This window comes from Corvus kubaryi, unplaced genomic scaffold (genome assembly GCF_017639235.1).
Source record: "Corvus kubaryi isolate FWS band 111438036 unplaced genomic scaffold, C.kubaryi_AGA036_p1.0 68, whole genome shotgun sequence".
NCBI classification, from domain to species: Eukaryota; Metazoa; Chordata; class Aves; order Passeriformes; family Corvidae; genus Corvus; species Corvus kubaryi.
In genome coordinates, this window is record NW_024582056.1 from 12,825,060 (window position 1) to 12,841,282 (window position 16,223).

The following is a 16,223-nucleotide window of genomic DNA, read 5'->3' on the forward strand; positions in this document are numbered from 1 at the left end:
ACTGCTGAGAAACTCTGAAGTAGTCTGCAAAATACTCTGATTCAGGCAAGTAGCTAAGAAAGCCATCAGCAAAGATGTAAGAACAAGAATACAAAGAAAAAATTCTTGGGCCAGGATAAAAATAGGGAGTAACTAATTCCTGTAATATCAGGGACCAGACTGCTAGTCTCTGCTGTACCCACAGACACAAGGGAACAAGCAGGGAGCTCCTTCCTTGCCACTTCTCCACGAAGGAACTGTTTCTGTGCACTAGCACATACCTTACTTAAGCCTAGATCCCATGACTGTCTGCACAGCACCTCTGCTCCACTGGATTGCTTAGCAGTACCAATTTGATCTGGATTTAGCCTCAGGCAAACGACTACACTTAACATCAAAAAGAAATGGAGTTCATGCCACCTTTATGGTTTTTATGCCAGCTGCAGGAGAACAGAGGGTAACTGATCCAGCATAAAATTAGAATGGAGAGAACACGATGATACCTGATCTGGAATTAAGCCTGCCAGTACAAAGTTAACCAAAGAAATACTTTTAACAAATTTGTACCAGCCACGAGAATAGGACTTTGCTTTCATTCTGTGTCACAGTGTTTTCAATATAACGGAAAGTTTTTTTTAGAAAAGTTAGATCTGGTGTATTGTCATACCACAATTACTGCTCTCAGTGAGCCAGCTGAGAAAAAAGGCATGTGCGTGGGCATGGAAATCTGAGCGTAGGCCTGTAGTGTGCACTGACACCTGATACAGAACAGTTTGCAACCCAGGCTAACACTCTTCTTCCTTCCCTTGCAAAAGAAATTGCCTTCCCCTTGCAAATGCCTGCAAGTCTGCAGTCCTACTACTGTGCAGGACGTTGAACAATTATTCCTATCAAATAGTTTTAAAATAGAGACTATGTATGACCACATACACTCTCCTCACCGCTGCAAATTATAATGCAAACAAACAAACAAAAATGAATAAATACGCAGAACCATGGGGTATTTGTGGTTATTTACTCCCCCATAAGCCCTTGTGGGGGAGTAAAAATATAAAAATAGCCATAAAGAGAAGAGTTTAGGCACCCTGGGGTTTTGATTCCAGTTCCCTGAAATCATAAGGCATCCTATCATCTAATCCCTTCATAAACCTACCACATCCTTTATTAAAAGACCTTTATTAATGTGCCCTCATCCTGCTAAGTCTGTTCAGCAGTTTCACTGCTGTTTTGGTTAGAAATCTTTCGCAATAGCAAGTCAGATATACTACGCTTTGTTAACACCTGCTTGCTCCTGTGTGCTGTTCTGTTCTTCAGTTTTCAGTAATTCTTCTACCTATTGTGCTTCAAATTCCCACAGGTTTGTATTAAAAAGGCAACAGTGACTTCCTTGCTCGACTAAACAAAGTGACTGATTTGTTTCTTTTCCTACAGAGTAACTGCCATTTGAAAGTAAGTGTCCAATAAAGAAATGACCAAGAAAAATCAATTAACTTGTCAGAACTAGAGGCAAGAAAGACATAGACCTTTTCCTCAGATTTAGAAGCTGTTTTTCATACTTGTTTGTACAGTTCCTACTTTTTCCCGGGTCAAATACTATTTTGAATTTAATTAATCCTCAATATCCTTAGCATCCATTAAAATTAGTGTTTTAAAAACCTCAGAGTATCACCTCCTTTGATTAACAACCAAGAGAAAGAGAACAAAAAAAAAATAGAGGAGCTTACAATCTTTGAACACATTTTCAACTCTGCTGTGAGAAACTCACTGCAGTAACCCCTGAATTAGGATGCTTCACAGCAACTTTTTCTAAGGTTGTAAGCATTAATACTTTAAAAGTTAAAACTGATCTGCTTCAGGAGTTAGAACTGCAAGAACACAGACTTCACACCCAAGTTCAGTAAAATGGAATGAGAGGACAAAGTATGATGCATAAACTGCATGCTGTAATGTGTTTGGTTCTTCCAGAGGAATTACAGCTCTAGAGGCTCAGGCTGAGCTCCCTTGTTTACTTGATTCTTCTGAGCAGATACAGCATTATCGCTCCAGTTACACTTTTGTTCCCTTCTAAATAGGAAGTATTTTCTTGCAGTGCAAAACCACTCTGAAAGTGTGTTTAGGGTTCTTATCTCATAAAATACAGCTTCCGTGTGTCCCTTGTAGGATATTAAGAATAGTTCAGCATCTATGACAAACAAGTGTCCAAGTGTCCTATGACAAAAATAGGTTTTCCAACACAGTAATTCACAATGTCCGTAAAGGAATCTATTCCCTGGCAAAAGCACTACAAATTTGATCATGAACAAAAAGGCAGAGAACTAATGAGAGATTTATGAAGCTTTCATAGTTTTGAGAATGTGACTGAGAAGACTAGGTAAGTAAAACACCTGTCCATTTACAAGCAAATGTTTCTTACTGCCAGTTAATCAGATACACATTTTATAAGTCCACTCCAAAAGCCTTGGAGGGTTCTTTAAACTAGATAAAAGAAAATTCTGTTTTTCCTCTGACATGCCAGAGTATTAAATACTTTACAACCAAAATCAGTTAACACTAATATTTTTAACAAAGGATGCAAAAAGTATGAAGTTAAAAGCCCACTATTTTCCCTATGTTCCTGATTCAGAAAGTTCTTCTGTATTTTATTCCTGAGATAAATGAAAACATTCCTCATAAATGCATGTCAACAGAATTATTTTATACAGTATTTCTTCCCTAAATTTTCCAGTTCAAGAATACAAACAAAGTTAAAAATGGCTAACATGTCCCCCAGCAGACACTGATCCTTCAGTTCAGTATTGCAAGTTATTTCTTCTACACCTGATTCATCGGCTTTACAGACTTGGAGATGGCAATAGTGTGACTGCACAGAGCTTCCAAGAGGTATAAATGCTTTAAAAGAGATTACCACCCACGCACAGAAGAGGTCATAAGACACATCTACTTGATAATTAAATTGTTCTGTACTACATCAGTCCTTTCATAAATGCATTTTACAATATGCGCACTACTAATAAGCAGACACAGGTTGCTTGAAGCTACTGCCCTTTTTTAACACCTACCGAACTCACAGCATTAAAAAAAAATAAAGAAAAAAGTAAATGATCAACGTGCTTGACTCCTTCAATAAGCAGGTGATACCTCCATCACACTGCGCTGATCACACAGAGCTCATGCACCTGTTAACAGATTACTTTCTGTAAGGAAAGGGAAGGCTGGCCAAACAAATGCTGCCATCCACAGACATAACAGATCTGGAAAGAAATAAATTCTCTTTAGTGAGCAGTACACTGCTGAACACTTACCTTGCTGCTTCTTCTATCAGCATTAAACAATCCCAAAAGTCTTGTCTTTTCTTTCTCTATTGCATCACTGCTTACTGAAGCCTTTCGATTTGGTTCTGAAACAATTTTAATGGAATAGTTGTTACACTTTTGAAATAAAGATTCAGAACATGAGTATTTTAAAACACCCTGGTTTAATTCTGGATTTTTATGAGCTGGAGATGTTATGGACTGGATTATCTAAGTAACTGCCAGATCCTGCACTTACTTTGTCATTAAACTTTCATTGTTCTGAGTATGCTCCAAAATCTAATGAAGACAAATGGAATAATTCAACAAACTTCACTAAATTTTCAATCAAAATTAAATAACCCTTATTAAAGGCAAAACATGAGAAAATTGTTTATGACTTCACATATGCTTGTTAGATGTATCACTTAAATCTCATAGAGTACTGTAATACTAAAAACCCTAAACACTTAATAAAAGATATAATGGTGAGTATCTTCAACAATTCACAGGTGTGACAATACTGTGAAGTTAAATGACAGATTCTCAGTGTGTAATTTGGATAAAGCTCTGTAAAAAGAGGAAAAAAGACCTTCCCCTTGGAAATAGGGCCCTCCTTGGAACTTGAACTAGCTGGTTGTGGTCACCTTTCTTATCTTGGTGCTTTTACTTCAGGTGGGAAAAGAGGGGAGTTTATAGGTATTTCAGGCTGTAAGAGCTCAAATGTGTCTTCCTTGAACCTGCTTAAGAAATTGTATGAGTTCTCATATCATTTTGTAGCCCTTCAACTTCCCCCTTCAGTTTCTCATCCACAAACTGGATGAGCAAAATGACACACTCATGCATTACAGCAAACAACATTACCCATTTAATAAACAGATGATAAAGTGCTCTCGCTTTTTAAAATGGACTCTGCATAATGCTATAAATATTTCCTCCTGATTCCAAGCACATCAGAGTATTCCACTAGCATTCAAAAAGTTTAATTCACAGGAAAAAAAACCAACTTTCTCTTGTAAATATTTATTTAATAACAATTAAAACTCAAATTCAAAATTACTTGCTTGTTCACACAAAATAAAGGTTTACTTCACCAAAAAAACCTCATCCCAGAACTCTTGTGAACTCGTTTGCATAACATATGAAGTGATTTTCACACACATCACTTTTGCATATAAACAATCTCACGTGTCAGAAGGTGGGTGTTAAACACATACAGCGAACAAAAAGGAAAACAGGGAGAAACTATCCTTAAGAAAGGTTGCAACTGCACTGCAAACAAATACAATAATGAATTCATGCTTTTCTTAAATCCTAAGCACTACCTATGCTTGTATGCTGGTTTCTTGCTTGGGGCTGGGCTGTGACTAGATTGCGATTCCTTTACTTGCACAATCTTCAACCATAAACAATGCTGCAGAAAGGCTAACGTAGCAGCTGCTCATCCACATTGAACATTGTGTAATACCAATGAACTGGGAATTAAGTAAAGCATATAACATCAAAATAATGAGTCTTTATTAATCTGTATAGTCTTTTCTTAAACAAATACAATAGATATTCCATCTACTATTGATCGCCATGTAAGAGGAAGCCACAGCAAGTAATGACAGAGGATTAGGGGGAATAGAGCTGGCATTAGTGAAGCTAAGAGGCCATGAACTAAGATTTGCTCAATGGCTGTCACCTACTGGAGGTGGGCTTCCATCATACAAATTTAAATAAGTTATCCAGCTTTTCTTCAGTTATGTTGTGTCTGCTAGTAATGCAAAGAAGTAAACCTGGTTAGAAATCAACCATACCTTTCTTGAGGATAATTACTTTAAGCAATGTTAAAACAGACTCAATAGGGAAAGGATATACTAAATACACACATTTTCTATTTGACGGGAAGCAGAAGCACCAATATAATCCAACCCCAACTACTGTAACAATTCAGAAGTCAGCATCTTTTCAGTTACCCAATGTGAATGTATACATTTGATATTAAAATGCTTTGCTGCATGTAAATTGAAATCAGTGGAAGATCTCACAGACATCAAAACATTCTGCCTTTGCTACTAAATAATTTTTTTTCCCAAGAGACCTCTGAAATGTTAGTAACTGTGAAATTTAACTAATCATGATTTAGGTAAACTGAACGGGCTTAGGATCTGTATAGACATACCACACCACAAAAGAGTTAAATGGCAGAATTTGTTACTTGCTGGCATTTTAATGGCTATTACTGAAGAGACAGTATGCACAGAATGTGTTTGTTCTTAGCAGAAGCACAAGACATACAAGCAACACTTTGGAAAGACAACACTGATCAAAAATAGCTTGTTTTTCTACAGCATTTTACTTGACATTCTTAAAGATCTATCTACCAAACCCACATTAAACATAGAGTGAAGTGAAAGAGTTAAACACAGAGTGAAGTTTTCTCTCAGCAGCATTGTACAGTACCTCTATAGTTCAGAGAAGGTTCAGACTGAGTTTTTGATGGAGGAACTGGAAGAGGCAAGCAATGAAAGGATAAGAGAAAACACATTAAAGTTCTAATACAGCCTTGTAAGGCACAATAGTCAGTAATTAGTCCTAGCACCTTTTTTTCCTAAGCATTACAGAAAAAAAATGTTGACCGACAACAGAGATGCGGAGCTCTACTGAAGCAGTTTAGCTGCATTTGTATTAATTCCTGGTTCACTCAGGAAGCTGCTTCAACTGCTAAATCAAATTAAGTAAGCAGGTGGCAGCAGAGCTTCCCTTTTAATAATCCTTCAGCTCTTGGTGTTTTCTGTTTCAGGCAAGGAAAGAGTGAGGAGTTTTTCTAGAATCTGCTCTTACAAGAACAGCCTATGGCTTTCAGCATCTCTGATGCCTTACTTGTTAGTGGGAATGTGTTTAAAAAATCTATTTTCTGTTAACTAAACAGGCTAGATACCCACTCAATGCACAAGTCACAGACCAACTGCTACTGAAAACAGTGGGTTTATTCCTCTTGGAGATTACAAATTAGAACACTGAAGAAGAAATTTCCTGAAACGAAGGAAAAATTCTTGTAAATTTACATTTACTGTGCATTTACTGGTTTTCTCAGACACCATGGTGCAGAGTAAGAGGAAAGCATAAAAAATTGAATTATACTCAGGATCAGGGGGATTTTATCACAATGACAGGAAAGGAATACTGAAAGGTTAAAAAAGATCAGAATACAAAAAAAAAGTTGATGTAGAGAGCAGCACACTATGATGTGTAGATCTTTGTGGGTCCCTTCCAGCTCAACATATTCTCTGATTCCGTGATAATTTGCTGCTATAATCCCAGCCCTGTAGTGAAGTCTTGGTTTTGACTGTATAGGCACAACCAAAATTTGAGGACCAACACTGCACCAGCATACACACTGCCACTTCCATTTGAAAGGAAAGACTTTCATGAAGGCTTATGATAATTACTCTATAGGCTGTCCCCGAAGCACGTTGAATGAATCCTGTTGAATATACTCCACGTTCGATACGTTGCTCCAAAATGGTTAGCTTAATTACAGTAAACATGTATGGAAAAAAACAAACATGCAACTGAGTTATGACATGCTGTCAGCCTCTTCTTGGAACATACTACCAATTCAAAAGAAAAGGAGATATCTAGTTTACTTAGAAGTCCAAACTCACTGAAATTTGACTCACACAGAGGTAGAACTGTCACTTACCAAAGAGTTGGAAAGAAGAGACAGAATGTCAACATAAATAAATAATTTTATAAATAAAAAATAAGCCTACAGCTCAGCACCTACAAGAATGACGTTATCTAAACAATAAATAAGGACATTTACTGTGCTGGAAGTGATAGCAATTGAGAACAAACTGAAGGAGACAATTTTAATGAATATCACTTTCTGACCTCAAAGGAAGTAGTGCTTGTCAATGTGTATTTTGAAAGCAGCTATATTTTAAAGCACATCATAGAATTATGTTATTTGAATACATATTCAGGCTGATAAAACTCAACTCCAAGAAGCTGCTACTACAATTCTGTCTATGAGAACAGAAAGCAAGGATAGGTAAACATGAGAACAAAATTTTAAATACAAATACCTCTTAGCTCTTCTTCACTAAACCGTCAATAACTTTGCTCTTTGGAGGAACCGTCTCTGATCCTATCCAGTCTGTTTCTCATAAGCCCTGCTCTGTCGCCTCTGCCTCTCGGCTTTCACAGCTGCCATGACTATAGCATGTCTCTTCTTTCCTTCTCTCCAACCCACAGCACAGGTAGGTGACAGACTCTGTCTGGAAGAGGCCCCTTGTATTACGCACACCTCTACTGACAGCAGCTCTGGGACATAGCAAAGCTCCTCCCTTTGCCCTGCCCCAGGCCAACCTGCACCCTGCCAGAGTCCAGCCCAGCCTGGCGCAAGGCCCAAGAGCAACCAAGGACGGCTGGGCACGTTGCTGACCTGGCTGCTGCTCTGGGCACAGCTCACTGAACAAACCCGTGCTGCTCTCTGGACTGAGATCTCACTCTGCTGTTTCAGCTGGACCCCAAAAGAATGGCAGCACAAATGCTTTCAAGTTGCCCATAATGTTGTTGTCACATCATATAACCCTGCAGTGACTGCTTTCAGTCTTGGCTCACCTTTTTTTCTGTCCCAGGCATACAGCTCCTTTATCCCTAGCTCCTCCAAGGACTTGGTAAGCTCCAGCTCTTCCCCAGTTATGCCATCTCGCAGAAGAACAATGTGCTCTTGACTGACTTCACACTTCTCACAAATAGCTGGGATGATGTTGTGGAGAGGCACCTCCGGACTAACTCGAACCACAGCCTTCTGTGTCTTCAGGTAGTTCACTACCAGCCTCACAGATTTCTGCAGAAACAAACACAAAGTCTCAGTCTCCCTTCTGTGATGGATAGGTCCTCTTACAATGAAAAAGGCACTGGGGATTTCCGTATTGTCTTGACTATTCCCAGGCAAACTTACCCCACACTGCAGAAAATACTATTTAAAAAATTAACATCTCAGACCTCTCGTTCCACTAAGGAGACATTCACAAGAACAAGCGAAGAAGGAAAAGGAATCAGAGGCAAATGTAATGTAAATGTTAACAAGCCCCATCTGAAAGATGGGAGGGTATAAACAGATATAGCTATTACGAATAATAAAAAATTTCAGCAAACATTTGGAAAACGACTACTTCTCAATCATCGCTATACTGTGAAATATATTTATTAATGATCAGTCTTCTCCCATATCTTCAGTGAAGATGGTACAAAAAATATCACCAAAACACTATCTCCACACAAGCCCACAACACTCATTTCAGCCATTACTGCAATTTTCAATCACCCCAATCTTCAGATTTCCATCTATCCAACCACATGCAACATAATATTTTGTATAAATGTCTAGACTAGCATCTGTCAATCTACATGCAAAACAGTTAAACTAATAAAGCAGGTTATAATCAATCACAAGTAATTCCCACCTGGTTTAAAGATAAAAAGATTGCAAGAACTGAAATCATAGGAATGAAATGGTGTTTCATGGCACCATTTTAGCCCTACAGAGTACTGACCTCAGGGACCCTTGGCAGAGGTCGCTTTGCCTTCTCTTCGGGAATCTTCTCTTTCAGAAGTACTGTCTGTACATCCAGTGCTCCTATCAAAGTGTTTGGCTTGTAACTCAGAACTTGTTGAGTTCCCGAAGACTTTAGTTCAAGACTATGTTGGGATGGATTTAAGCGATACTGGCTGCATAAATCAACCAGTACATCCATCACAGCTTTACTACAAGGAAGAAGACATTCACTATTAGCATGAGAAAAAACAGTTGCTACAAAATTTACCTCAGTTTTAAGATGAGGGGTAAAAGACAACACAAGCTGTAGATGTGTCACTAGTTAACCATCTCTGGGATGGAACAGTGCTAGTGCTTTGAAATGTTAAACAGATCAGATAAAATGATAGGAATTAAAATTCACACTTCAGTGTCTGTTTATGAGCTCACAACTAACACTCACAATGAGGCAAACAGCGCCAATCATAGTACTAACAAACGTAAGTCAAGAGAAGACAAAGTTCATTTTATTTATTTTCAGACCACAGATCTCAGAATATTCTGAGTTGGAAGGGACCCACAAGGATCAAGTCCAACTTGTAAGTAAATGGCCCATGTGGGGATTGAACCCACAACGTTGGTGTCATTAGCACCATGCTCTGACCAACTGAGCTAACCTGGGGGTCATAATGTACTAAATCCATACATTAAACTCTCCAGTTCAAATTCTGTTCTTTAACATGAAGACAAGATAGGAATAAATTATGAACTCACAGTGCAGTGAACTCTACCTAGATTTGAACAATCACATAACTCAAAATGGAGCACTTAAATCTGGAGCAAATGGTAGATGGGGTTTATTTTTCCAGTTTACAACTTTGAGTTCTCCAAATCCATTTGACACCAGCAATACTTTCCAGTACAAGAGATCCTGTTCATACTTATTTTGGTGAAGATATTAACTCTGAAAAAACCACCTGGTTTTGAGTGTCTGCATTATCAGTAACTCTTACTGTAGTATGATTCCTAAACCATGAGGTTTCAAAAGAGTCAGCAACTGTCCCTCTCATTTCGTGCCTCTGCACAGAGTACTCCATTTTGTGTCAAGAGCTCAGTATTCACTGGAGCTTGATACTGCCGAATACAGCAGATATGAACTGTGCTCCCCCACACCCTAAAAATCCTCTTCTACCACAGTACTGAAGGGTTCTTTTATTTTCCCAGCCTGCCCCTCAAAAATTCCACACAGGATCAGGGAAAATAGGTTTATTTAAACTGGTTACTTTTCCAAAAAGTTTTGGTTTCATAAACCAGTGTCTGTCACCAACAAAATAATGTAAGCTGAAAAAAAATTACCAGTTGTAGCTGAAACCTGTAATATACAGTGGGTATTTGTCTTCTAGCAGAAGTGAAAACAAAGGCATAGACAACAAATTTACCAAAAGAACTGGCACCTCTTCTAATGTTTAAACTGGAAAAAACTGTATACAGATTCAAAATGCAAGCAAATTCAAAAGAAAATAAAATCCTCCACGGATTATTAGCCAGCAACATTACACCCGTAGCTCAGGAACTACCCTTCAAACTGCAAGCTGTTGGCATCTGGGAAACTATTCTGTGGAGGGCCACCCATTTTCTTTCTGTAGGTATGTTGTTGGCCAACAACTGCTCAAGAAGTTGATGAAGAACCCTGGAGAGCTAATGGCAAAGACAACAAAAATGGAAATTGAGAGCAATTCCTTATTAACAGGTGACAGCTCTTCCCATGCAAGAGAAGAGGAAGAACCCTCTTTACAGCAACCTTTTTCAAGTTTAACTGAGTTACACAGTGTGAGCTGGAAAAGTGGCAAGTGTGGAAAATTTGAAATATATTTTCTCACTGAAAAGGGAAGAACACAGTGAGAAGATGATGACTGAACATCAAATAAGGAACAGATGTCATTAATATGTATAGGACACTTCGGAAAAACAGAGCAGTGTGGCAACTGCTAACATAGCACAAATACAAATGTGTAGCACCCAAATCAAAACTGCATCAGTCCATTTCATGATGACTCATTCTGACGCTGTCCCCAAGTTAAAAACACCTGTGTTTCACAATCATGTTCAATTCATATGCTACACACCACATACCAACAGACATTTACTAATGCCTACCAAGGCCAGACTATAGGAGAATCCCACCTACATCAGTATTTATATGAATATTCATTAAACTGTGCAGCAGTGAACACTTTTTAAAAATGCTTATCAGTTCTCCTGATACAGATCTCAACTTGTCTGTTTACAGACATATTTCTTCTAAACTAAAATTTGCATGCATTTGTTTTCCCTCAGCCTTATTACTATTGTTTCAGAGAAAAGTAAATAACCTGGCAGAATCACAGTACATGGTGTCCTATGTGCTAGACATTTATATTTAAAGTGGAACACTAATATATTTCTGTAGTGCATAATACTGTGATAATTCATTCAACTTTGGACACTTATCCTGCCTCTTGAAAAAGGACTTTAGAAGGGAATATAGTTCATCAAAATAACAGTTTATGACTCCAAAATGTACCCCTGAAATTATAAAATATATTCAGCAGCAACAGCACCACAACTACAAATCAGATCAGAATCCACATCTGCCATCTGAAAAAATAAGTCACAGACAATCATGCAAGTTGAACAAATTTGTCTGGCCAATGGACAATTAAAAAATCCAGCTGAATCTGAGGTTTCATCTTATTGCTGATTACGAGAAGACATGAATTAAACATAACACTTAAGGAAGTCTGCAACATCCCAACCTGTGCCATGCTGCTCAGACTATGTAACTGTTCCATGAAAAGCATCCCCAGCCTACATCTGTTCCATTTGAAAGCACAGTTGAAGCTTTTGAAAAAACTCTAAAGCAAATAGTATGCTCTTAAAAAAATGTAAATTTGGGGAACATTTTTCAGAAAACTTCTGAAGTGTAAAGAAAGAAAAAGAAAAGAGGGGAGAGTGGAAAGGAGGAAAGGAGGAGAGGAGGAAAAGAGGAAAGGAGGAAAGGAGGAAAGAAGGAAAGAAGGAAAGGAACGGAGGAACGGAGGAACGGAGGAACGGAGGAACAGAGGAACAGAGGAACAGAGGAGAGGTTAGGAATTCCACAAACAAAATTCAAAATCCTTGTGTTTCAAGCGAAGTAAGAGAGCTGGGAAATCTTTGCCATGAAGTTATTCTTATATCAGATTTCAATGGCACCAACTTGAAAAATCTTCTTTCTAAAGAGTTCAGCTTGTTTTTAAATGGGACTTTTATTTCAAGTGACTCCATGTATATGCTACACACAAAAGAGAGTCCCTAAACACAGCAAGAGAATGGTAATCTACTAATCTATACCAACTTTTCTTTCTAACCTTGGGTTGAATCTGGCTCTTGGAAGATGCAAAGAGTCAATCCTTTGCTTCTATCTTGTTCCACAAAGATCTGCATTTCATTTTAACCTGCTCTGATGTGTGGTACAGAGCATACTCTCTTTTGAAATTCAGGCAGGTCTTAAATCTGAATCTTAAAGCCGAAATGAAGCTAAATGCCTCCTGTCTTTCCAACTACTCAGCTAAGAAACACCTTACTTTTTCATTTTAGTAAGATGTTGCTGAAATTTTTGGTGGAGTGACCAAACTCTACGTAACAGACACCAAAGGTTAATGACTGACAAGCAAATACTAGAGCACAAAAATGAATTTGGAGAGCAAACCCAATTTAAGACTCAGACAAGGTCCAGATGACCATTCTTAGCAAAGGAGAGTACTTTGGCTCTGTTTTGATATTCTATTACTAAGCTGTTTGACATTTAACACCAATTCTGGACAGTAAAGAATAACTACTTTATCAGCAGTATTTATCACACCGAAGAGCTGATCAAGTTTGAGCAGACTGCTTGTTTCCTGCTGTTCTCCAGTAAAATGGAGGAAAGGCCTATGATTTTTAGGAAGCATAAAACAACTGAGTTGTTGTTTTGGGTGTAGCTGGGTTTCATCTCCTTGGATCACAGAGAGAAATCCATTTTAAAATACAGCCTTGTACATCTAAAAATAAATTTGTAGGGTAAAGTTGTATTCTATCAAATGAAACCAACTTTCTATCTTCTACTTTCATGCTACAAATGCCTTCCAGTCCCTAAAAGGGCCTACAAGAAAGCTGGAGAGGGGCTTTTCACAAGAGCAGGTGGTGATAGAACAAGGGGTAATGGCGTCAAACTGACAGCAGGTTTCGATAGGATATTAGAAAGAAATTCTTCACTGTAAGGGTGGTGAAGCACAGGAACTGGTCCAGAGAAGTTGTGGATGGCCCATCCCTGGAAGCATTCAAGGCCAGGTTGGATGGGGCTCTGAGCAAGTCCCTGGTGCATGGCAGGGGAATTGGAACTAGAAGGTCTTTAAGGTCCTTTCCAACCCAAACCATTCTGTGATTCTATGATTAAAAAAAAAAAATCAAAAAAATCTCAAAACTAGAAGAAAGAATCCTTTTTTTTAGGTCAATATCAAATGTGCATTAAGAATCTACAGTGGGAATTGACTGGAAAAGAAACATGATTGTGTAAAGGGGGTGGATGACCCGAAGTCTCTAATTCTTTCACTGTTTTCATTTAAACCAGAAAATAGCATTAGTCATTATTTTCTCATGCTCCAAAGTAGAGCAGGTACTGAATGAAAAGATTACAACTTTTTCTACACAACCAAAAATGTATACACTAAGAAGCAAGCTGTATCCAAAAAAGTTCAGGAAGTGTGATAAATAAGACACTCATAAATGTTTTCCGTTTCTTTTCTTAGCTTGCTCACCTACATTTGACTCTTACTTTCCGTAAGTCCACAGGAGGAACATCAAGATGACACACAAGAAGAGGCAGAGGCCTTAGGGCAAGAAAGGTGAGGAGAGACCTTGCTACTGGCTGTAAGTATGAACTGCAGGGTTACAGAGCCAGACTCTTCTTGCCAGTGAACAGCAAGACAACAAGTGGCAAGAGACAAGCGCTGTATAGGAAATTCCATTTAGGCACAAGTAAACATATTGCCTCCACAAACATGGTTCCAGCCCTGGAAAAGAGATACAGAGAAATCCAGAAACCTCCTCCCTGAATGTATTCAAACTTGCCTAGAGACTGTGTGTTCCAGCAGCCCCTTCCAACGTAAATTATCCTAGTTCAACTTTTTTTTTCTCCCCTTAAGCTACATTGAACTACTGTAGTTTTGACCCAACTCTTATTTAGTACTTAGTTAAACTAATTTTTAATCCTTTTTCCATGTGCCCTGTTTATCTTCTTCAAACAACACCTATAATGTTTTACCAACCTGGGCTGATTTCACACCTTTACTCCTTCCTAGAGACACTGTTCTGCATGTTGAGCTATAAGCCCACAATAAAGAGTCTGTTACGGAGAATTATGTGAGAATATTCTTTCTGTGATGACTTTAGCTTTATGCTCCATATAATGCATACTCTGCACTGAACTCTGTCCTCCAGTATTTGCAGAATGGGACTACAGCTTCAGCTAGTTTATTTCTTCTAGTGTCCTGCTCTCTGTGCTTCATATGTATGAGAGAATTTGTGTAACATGTAAGATAACAGCAGGAGCAACAATTGTCCAGTTTACTTTTATGCATATTGGGCATCCATGAGTTGACAACTCCAAATCAAACCTCATTTAGCTTCAAACACCCCCATTCTTCTGCAATGCATTTCAAATACTACTGAGGTCTCAAGCTTGCTGACACTTAAATGTCGGTATCTGTGTTAATCAGGAAGGCCTCCTTAGTGCCACTCAGCGTGAACAGAGACAGATGCATGATCCCTTTATTTACAGTTTACCAATTGAAAGTATTACCTGTGAGAATCACAAACAGAAAACTGATAACTTGGGAGCTTTTCCACTTGTTTTTTGTCTAAACATCTGCCCATCACCTCTCTCAGACCTGTTAACAGTTTGTATGGATGTGCTACAAATCTATATGCATAAAACGTGTAAGTGGCCAACAGTTTACCTATCCTTTCAGCACACCAGTTAGTGTTCATACATGAGTACAAACACAGAATAGTCGTGGGAATATTTTATAATCCTTTCCAGGGGGAAATAGGCTAACAGTTTTTCATGAATACTTCTATATGTTTTACAGTAGAGTTCCCAGGGATCAATTATTTCAAAAAGAAAACTGTTTTTTAATACTATTCTATTGCTGCACACTCCCTAAGGATGCAGCTTTGTACCAAAATCTGCACTACATATTTCCAATATCTCAAAGAAATTGTGTGTTACAAGATGGCAATAAACTCTTAAGGAGAGACTGTCAGCTTGAGTTAACTTTCATAAATAAAACAATTTCAAGGTTCCAGATTCCACTAAATTATCTTTAAATAGCACACTTTTTTTCTTAAAGTATCTTTCAAGAAAATTTAATGAGAATTTTCTGCCCTCTTGCTGATATTTACAGGAACTTTTTACATAGAGAACAAAGTTAAATTAACAACATGTTGCTTTGCTTACATATAATGAACAAATTGAAAGACATAATTTTTACTTTTAGTTCATTTAAAATAACCTTAAGTGATACTAATTAACTACAGTATTTATATTTTCAAATATAATCTAGTCTACTTCATTGTTCTGTGAACTGCTTTCCTGAAATTACAGAATCATTTTTCATTATGAATATGCCCAGGGCAAGGATTTGCAAATTTTTTTGAAAGAGAAAAGCTATTTCCCCAGGGTAGCCAAAAGGAGATTTTGCAGACTACAGTTTTAATGACGGCAAAAAAAATACTGAAGGTTTATAGCAGTATAAGCAACAGCATATTTTTTCTGAAATGTCCACCCATGATATCACCACAGATAAAAGGAGTGAACACAGAAAATAATTCATTACCTGCACTGGCTCTTATACTTGCCTCAAACTTAAAAAAAACAAAAAAAACCCCACATTTTTTTAAATCAAGCATTTTCATCATTTAATGTTTACCCCTGAGTATCATTGTATTTCATAGCTATTTAGTTCACTATATTAGAACAATGAAAAAAAGTTGTAAAAGCCTGGGCTTTCACCCAAATCTGGAGATTTAGGGCAGTTCAACCCCTAAAAATTTCAGATAATCTTGACACTATTGTTTTTTACTATTCCACATACCTAAAAACAGAACCAGTGCTAACGTACAGAAAATTGCATCTTCCAGTGATTAGAAAGACCAGCAGCATGCATGAGGTCTGTTCATAGACTGATGCCACTGTAACACAGGGCTTAGTACAGAATATCCTTTTCTTATTTCATAGCTTGTTAGGACGATTAATTCCCCTTCCTCAGTGTCTGTCATCTTCCACTTCCCACAGGTGTGGCTATCACTTCTCTACTCCAAGTCTTCAAGACAGCACTGAGGCAGAACAGCCACTGCCTAGGTTA

The 16,223-nt window shown here is 38.0% G+C and overlaps 1 protein-coding gene and 1 non-coding gene across 3 annotated transcripts in view; both read right to left on the reverse strand.

Annotated features, from left to right (window-relative positions):
• LOC121674390 (protein cordon-bleu-like) overlaps nt 1–16,223 on the reverse strand; it is a 115,946-nt gene that overhangs the window by 52,826 nt on the left and 46,897 nt on the right. The window contains exons 4-7 of one of the 2 annotated variants that reach the window (XM_042048707.1): nt 8,822–9,032; nt 7,884–8,112; nt 5,718–5,762; nt 3,282–3,376 (exon numbers count right to left, since the gene is read on the reverse strand). In XM_042048707.1, coding sequence (XP_041904641.1) covers nt 3,282–3,376; nt 5,718–5,762; nt 7,884–8,112; nt 8,822–9,032 — 580 coding nt within the window. The remainder of the gene's footprint in view (nt 1–3,281; nt 3,377–5,717; nt 5,763–7,883; nt 8,113–8,821; nt 9,033–16,223) is intronic. The other variant, XM_042048708.1, reaches the window with a different exon arrangement.
• Nucleotides 9,411–9,480, reverse strand: TRNAI-AAU. The gene has a single exon. It is a non-coding gene; the product is annotated as a tRNA-Ile (tRNA).